This window comes from Clupea harengus, chromosome 21 (assembly GCF_900700415.2).
Source record: "Clupea harengus chromosome 21, Ch_v2.0.2, whole genome shotgun sequence".
NCBI lineage: Eukaryota > Metazoa > Chordata > Actinopteri > Clupeiformes > Clupeidae > Clupea > Clupea harengus.
Window position 1 is genome coordinate 17,541,831 of NC_045172.1, and position 7,644 is coordinate 17,549,474.

The 7,644-nt window shown below is 40.7% G+C and overlaps 1 protein-coding gene across 1 annotated transcript; it reads right to left on the bottom strand.

Annotated features, from left to right (window-relative positions):
* Positions 1-177: 177 nt before the first annotated feature.
* On the bottom strand, positions 178-3,876 carry srsf9 (serine and arginine rich splicing factor 9). Its single transcript, XM_012840748.3, has 5 exons — positions 3,730-3,876; positions 2,102-2,454; positions 1,802-1,974; positions 1,174-1,346; positions 178-1,047 (listed from the first exon to the last, which is right to left on the bottom strand). Exons 2-5 carry the CDS (start codon positions 2,257-2,259, stop codon positions 820-822), a joined length of 732 nt encoding a protein of 243 aa, XP_012696202.1. The 5' UTR covers positions 2,260-2,454; positions 3,730-3,876; the 3' UTR covers positions 178-819.
* Positions 3,877-7,644: the final 3,768 nt, after the last annotated feature.

Here is a 7,644-nt window from a genome sequence, read left to right on the forward strand (position 1 = left end):
ATCCTGAGTCAGGTTGTCTGGACAGTAAAGAGACAGGAGTCCCATTTCTCCGACCCTTTAACAACTGCCAGTTCAGCTCACCGGATAGTTTTGGGACCCATTGGCAATGCATCAACGCCATAACATTCAGATATACATAAATGACAATTTATGACGATACAAACATCCAAAGCAGAATTTGAATGTGATTCAATATTTTAATTGAAAAACAAACAATAAATGTTCCTTGCATACAGCCATCAAAGGGTACAAAACAAAACCGAGGGCATAAGAATGAGCGAGTTAAAATGATTATCTTTTTAATTTAAAACAAAACAAAAAATATATTGAAAAAACAAAGGTGTACCAGATTTCCATCAGAACATTGTCTTATCAGTGCTTAAGCAGCTGAGCTGTTTGGGCTAAGTGAAAAAAAATAAAAATAAAATTCAAACAAGGGTGACTTCAGAAAGGACTATTGTAGGGATGGCTTTCAGACTGCCACGCAGGTGCTCCTACACGTACATTACACCCACACCCAAAGTGTGTGGACTCCAGTGGTAAGCTGTATTGGCAAAGCTCCCATGGTTCAGCAGATGGAGGTCATACTCACACTATACATACAAACACACTGACTGACGGCATGACAAGGTAAAATCCAGGAAACACATCTTATGTAATCAGAGATTTGTAAGAAAATTTCATACAATTAAGGCCTTAATTGGGGTGGGGCAATCTTAATGGAATGTAAATTTCAAAATAAAAAGGGCGGGAGAATGGGATTTAAAAAGAAAGAAAAACAGACATGGGCCAAAACTCTCCTGCACTGGAGAGGGATGTTTACCGATAGTGACGTGGAGGGGGACTGTGGTGCTGTGAGGGGAGCCTACGGCTGGGGGGGCTATGGCGGGACAGGGAGTGGCGAGGAGGGGGTGAGTGGTAGCGGGGAGGGGGGGAAGCTCTGCTATGGTATGGGGGCGAGTAGCGCCCGCGGGATCTGGACCGAGAGCGAGAGCGCCCGAAGCTGGAACCCCTCTCCTCCATAACTCGGATATAGGCAGTCTCCCCCTGCAACACACAGCACAGAACACAACATATTGTACATTACAATAGTCAACCGGTCACTCCTTGAAGGTTACCCACTATTTGTCCTTGTTTCACCAGTCATAAAATACATGCTAGCGCTTCCGTTACCTGGTGAGAGCGGAACTCCGTTCCATCGAGGCGCCTCAGGGCATACTCCATGTCTTCCCTTCGCAGGAACTCTACGACACCTTCACCGTCACGCTGAACATCCGCAAAACACACATCCCCTGCCTCACGCATGTGGTCCTTCAGGTCCTGCCAGCTGCCTGTCGGGGGGAGGCCTGAGAGGAGGAATAAGACTGCATAAGACACACACACAGCACTCATATCCCAGGCCATTCCAGAGTTAATTCATGTGTACTTCATTTTTTTTTTCACGAGGATAAACATTAAGTGACAAATTTATTTTTGCAGTTTTTAAGTTATTGTTAACTGACCAAACCAGTATTGCTGACTACATTGATATCTGTAGGTCACTTGAGGTTTAAGACCTATTTTGATGCAAATGCCAATTAATGCTAAACCACCGTTTAAATTTTGACTTACACCTGAGTAACTCTGGATTTAAGTTAACAAAACAAAAATGAAGTTTTTCCACCTACCAGGTGCTACAGACTTGTAGCTCTGCATGCTGTAAGTATGCTGTAAGTGAACTAGACCAGAATAATCCTCCTGCTGAGGCCAGTCCAGTGAGTGAAAGGAGGTTGAAAGCCTACGACCCACGACGTCTACCTACCAGTCACTATCACCCGGAACTCAGACCGCCGAGAGGGGGGTCCGAACCTTCCCCGGGGTCCCCCTCCCTGGGGGCCACTAAACTTGGATCCAGATGAGCGAGGGTATTCCACACGCAGCTTAGAGTCTCCAAATCCATATCCATTCCTTCCATAGACAGCATCCTCGGCATCCCTGGGGGAAAGAGTAAAGGACTCCTAATTCTCTATTAATGACGGACACCTGACATTCCCTTCCTCCATGATCTCTCTCTCTGAGGCTGGGCGGAAAATGAAACCGCCTGGCGCAGAAACTAACTCACCGTGGGTCCTCAAAGCGCACAAAGGCAAACGGGATGGTGCCTCTGTTGTTCTTCAGCTCAATATCCCGAATTTTTCCATATTTGTAGAAGAGATCCTCAATGTCCCGCTCCTGCACATCCATGGGAAGGTTCCCTACATAGATCCTCCCGTCCGTCATGGCTTGGATTGGGCCTATCCCTGTTAACGTGGAGAGATGGCGTTTTCCTTGCACAGGTGCGAAGAAAATCCCAATCCTAGTCCGTTCTCGCACAATCCCCTAATTACAAATCTAGAACTCTGGGCAGTGAGGTGGTAGTGTGTGAGGAGCTCAAGAAACACACCAAAGGACCTCTCCAGCGCCCGAGTCTGCAAACTTCAAAACACACGAGTGTTAATACAGCCTTCTGCAACACAACTGATTTTGGCATGCACTGTTTTCAGATGTTAAACATATGTACAACATGTTGCATTACAATACTGTAAAGACAAACCTAGAGCAACTGAAAAGGGTTTCCGTGAGAAGCAACGTTAACGTGAGCCACCTTACACCCAAAACTACTCGCATGATTAAAACTGGTTCAGCTGCAATAAGTACCTAGCCACCTAGCTAGGTATATTGAGGGGACGATGTCTGCACAAAATATAGCCACCGACGAAAAATAACAGAACATTTTAATGCTACTTTCAGGCATGGCCCACTTAACTTTACATTCGGTTTCAGTTCATATCTGGTTACATAAACTGATGATGCGCTTCTCTTCCTGTGCTACACCTAACGTACCTAAAGAGAAGTAGCAAGACCTTTTTACCGCCCCTGAAGCAAGCAAGCAAGCTATCTAGCTAGCGTTTACAGACAGATAGAAAGCTAACAAATTTGCCGATATAATCTAGTCTTTCCGCTTAAATTTGCCAAATTGAATATGCAGCTAGGAAATGAAACATGAACGGTTATTGTTCTGAGGGACACGGTGTTATCAGCAAAAATATGTTAACGCCAGGTTACACTGATATTCGTATTCTAGCATTAACATTAGGGTACAGGAAGGAGCATATTCCTTGAAGCAGCTGGCCAACATGAATGGATTTCCAAAAAAAAAAACGATAAATACTCTGCCAAAGCTGTAGCCATTACATTGGTACACCTTACCTCACATGATCTTCCGATTTATTTAAGTTAACGTTAGCAAAGGGCCGACATGAAAGAGTTTCCTTCAGGCCTCTGGGCCAAGATAGCTAACTAGCTAAGCAGCTGAATTGTGTAGCATTAGCTAGAAGAATAGCAGTTGCTTCGAACCGCACAACACATATCCTAGTGACTCACTCACAACGAGATAACACACGATAGTTGCTGAAGCATTCCTAATTTGCGTTTTCATCCAAACTCTGCAGTGGCGTTGCAATCAGTCACTTTCAGTCATGCTGGTTATCCTGCTAGCTGCATTACCAGAGCAAACCTCTTTGTTGAGACATTCCCGTCTAGATAACTAACGTTAGCTAGTCAGCTAGTAGTCTACAGGCACACACTAACGTTATCAGTTTTGAAAAATAAACGGCGGGCATGACCTCACTGCACTGTATGATTCTTACTCATGCACAATACGGATACAGAAAACAGGTAAACAACTTACAGTACATTTATATGTTTTACCTTTATCAACAGGACAGAATAAACAAGGTCTCGAGCTTCCCCCGGAGCAGGAAGTATTTGCTCACCGCTCCCTCACCGACTGTTCAATCAAGACGCTACTGTGCAATCCCGCCCCCTCAAGGTCAGCTGCGGCCGAGCAGAGAAGCATCGGCCTGGTTTCAGCAACGTAAACATATACTATCCTGTTAGCACATTAGCACGTTATGAATTCGTTGTGAAATATTTGTATTTGCAGCTTTCCCGCAGCAGAGACTCAAAACATTTGAGAAGGGGGTCTATGGAGGAGTATTCATTGTTTTGCTTGGGGGGACAGTTGATAAACTAAATGATTCCATAATCCACACTCTAACAAGATATTTCCCACAGCAGTGCTTAATATCACTGCTAAATAATGTGAAAGAATGAGCAGGAATTAAGTGGAACCAGATATGTTATAAGGACTTGGAACAATATTGAACATAAAAAAAAATATATAGATATGTATACTATTCATGTAGTCGGTTTAATGCAGACTGACACATCCAATGTTAGTCAGAAAATGATATATGTTTTAATCGACGTGTTTTGACAAAAAATGGGGAGGGGTCTGAGTTTTTGAAATAACTCAGAAGTTATTTTTGACTTTTTTTCTCAGAAATTCTGATTTTATTCTCAGAAATTCTTACATTAAACTCAGAAAACAAATCACCTGGAGGCATGGGAGGGAAATAACACCTTAGGTGGCCTTACTACACTTCCGTACCTTTATGAAAATGTATTGATCACATATTTTATTCTAAAAACAACTTTTGTTTATTGGCTTTGGAATATTTTGTAATATTTTATGTGGGTTGGTTCTTTTACAACCTTTTTAGTTCGTCTTGTCGTGGGAAAAAAAAGAAAGAAAAGTTTCTGCGTATTACAGCGCCCTCTAGTGGACGTGATGCTAATGATGCCAAATATTTGCTCCACTCTGGGAGTCCATATACCAAGTTTCCTTTTATCAAAAAGTTCCTGAGATATGATCTTTCTGTCAGCATCATGAATTGCAATACAAAGACAACGGAGGGATTGTGTATGTCATAGCATGGCATAGTGGTACTTGATGTATTTACCTTAAATACCTGCTGTATCACATTTGATACATACATTTTCAAGTACAGTAATTTTTTATGCCGTAATATTACTAACAATATAAATGTTATTCTTACAGTAACTTTTTCTAAATTACCAATTACTACAGGTTTTTCAGGAAAGTATTGATCATGTTGATGATAGTTACTTACCTTTCCCATATTTTGACAAATGTAACTTTTGGAGATGTGTCATGTGAAATGTGTCAGCTGCAGTGCTCCCTATGGACAAAATGTTAAAAGATTTGGTGTGCACCCAAATAATGTAACCAAGTACAAGCATACCAAATTTCAAAATTCTAGCTTAAGACATTCTTGAGATACTGAAATGTGGTAGTTGCAGCGCCCCCTATGGAATTTGGTATGCATCAAAAAAAATGTGGTAGCGATGCAGTGTGTCAAATATCATGAACTGTTACATCATAAGAAATTGCCTAATGAAGTGCTAGCTTTTGCATTAGACATTATTCACTAGGTGGTGCTATTTCACAAACAAACCGTAATGAGCCAGGGTCATATGCCTCCTACTTAACATTAAAAGTCCGTACTTTTTGACAAAACGGTTGTTGAGCTATTGCCCAAAAGTGCTTTGAGCCTACCCCACTTCAAGGAGCACTAGCATGAAGGGACACGCCTACCTGGGGACACAAACCAATATATTCCATATTGGTGAATTGGTGAAGTATACGGTGGCCCTGAGAATTCATGGCACTGCAACTTAAGAAAACACATACAAAGAGACAAAACATAAGCAAATAAAGAAAACAGCTTCATCAATACATGTGCAGCTTTTAGAAAACATGCTGGAAAAACAGACAACATTACACATTACAGAAACCCGCTGCATATCCTGAGAACTGGAAATTCTAGTCCAGGGCAGAGTCATGTAGAGAGAATGAGCAGCAATTAAGTAGAACCAGAGACGTTATAAGGACTTTGGTGGAACTAAGGCATAAAAACAGTATTGAAAATATATAGATAGATATAGATATTTATACTATTCATGTAGTCTGTTTAACGCAGACTGGCACATCCAATATTAGTCAGAAAATTATATATTTTTTAATCAAAGGATTTGCAGCGCGTTTCTGTAATGTGTGTATTCTTCTGAGTTTAAAGTCAGAATTTCTGAGAAAAAAAGTCCGAAATAACTTTTGAGTTCATAGTCAGAATTTTAACTGTCATTAAACTCAGAAAAAAAGCACACATTAAAGGAACGCGCTGCAAATCCTGAGAACTGGATATTCTAGTCCAGGGCAGAGCAATGTAGGGCAGAGGCATGTAGGGCAGAGGCTATATAGATTAACACAATATTCAGACAGGATTAAATTAAACAGATGTCTGATGCACAAACCTACCTAAAGCACAGGTAGGGGAGAGTGGGGTAAGATGAGCCGTTTTTTAAAACTTTTATTTACCCATAGCCAAGGGAATATAAAATAATGCATACAACACAATTTCAGGATGTGTGCAATCAATTGAACCCTTAACAGTGTGCCTAACTCAAACAGACGATATAATATGGGGCTAAAATATTAGAGCTAAAAGCACATGAGTATGAAGCTCCTATCTGTTTTTTTTCTTTAATTACCTGGCAAGACAGCTGTTATGCTACATCTAAAATATGAAAAATAATGTCAGTTATTTGTTGTTAGGATGCAACACTAATTTAAACACAAAATATTTGACTTGACTTCATGTAAACATGAGGGCGTAAGATGAAGCACCGGTTGACCTTTCCCCCAAGGCTCTGGCTCATTTTGCCCCACACTTTCGGGAAAAGTGCTTAGTCTAGCAACCCAGAGCTACACTTCTACTAATTCATTCACCTGTTTTTAGACACTGCCAGTTCGTCAACATATCTGATATAACTTTTTTAACTGAGATGAACTACTTTTGATGTGAGACTGATTATACCTAATAAGCCCCCCAAAAAACTTTGACAGGCAAACAATATGCCTGTGAAAATATTGGGACAAAATACACTTACCTGTATCCACATGGTTCTTTCTTCCACAGCAATATGAAAATGGAGAATGCAAATTAAATTTAGTGTCACATGACAAAAATTGTGTATGGCTGCCCAGATACAGGCGGTGGTTCCACTTACCCACTGGCTCGTTTTACCCCACTCTCTGCCACTTCTGGACATCCTTTTGCCTCATGTTGATTGCACATTCAAAAACAAAAAGTTCATGATACACAGTTAAAGTTCAAAAGTTTATGGAATTTCTTTATGCTTTGCAACGCATGGCACCACCATACACATGTTCATGAACTTTACCAAGAACGCAACTTTGTAGTAGTCACTTCCTGACAGCAGAATGTTTGTGGATAACATGAAATCTACCGTTTGCATTCCAAACTTCATCACATCTTCAACAATGCTCCTTCGATTAAGGATAGAAAAAACACAAACAACATATATCCCAAATAAATGTATCACTGGGAAATGAAACTGAAGAAAAGTGCTTGCGTTCCCACAACTTCACTTATGCCTGAAAATATGATGTAGGCTAAACAGTCAGAAAGGTGGTAATAATCATGTTGTGAAGGCATAGATAGAACAGTCATTCATCTTTTAATGATCCCAGACCTAGATTAAAGTATTACGGCAGCAAGGACATTACGTATATATGGACATTTATTCCCATAGGAGAGAAATACAAAATCTATGAATATTGTTTATACATTGAGTCTATAGAAATGAAGAATATGTTCAATATAACAGCACCTGTTGAGGGAACACAGTGATGAACATGTGATGATGGAAACCGCATGTTTTCCATGGATGAATTAACAC

Bases quoted from the DNA above. Each gene is read 5' to 3' on its own strand.
- srsf9 (XM_012840748.3), bottom strand. From the start codon at position 2,259: ATGACGGACGGGAGGATCTATGTAGGGAACCTTCCCATGGATGTGCAG. The intron at 1,347-1,801 runs GTAGGTAGACGT...TCCTCCTCTCAG, and splicing joins GTTCCGGGTGATAGTGACTG to GCCTCCCCCCGACAGGCAGC. The intron at 1,048-1,173 runs GTAACGGAAGCG...TGTGTGTTGCAG, and splicing joins CGGAGTTCCGCTCTCACCAG to GGGGAGACTGCCTATATCCG.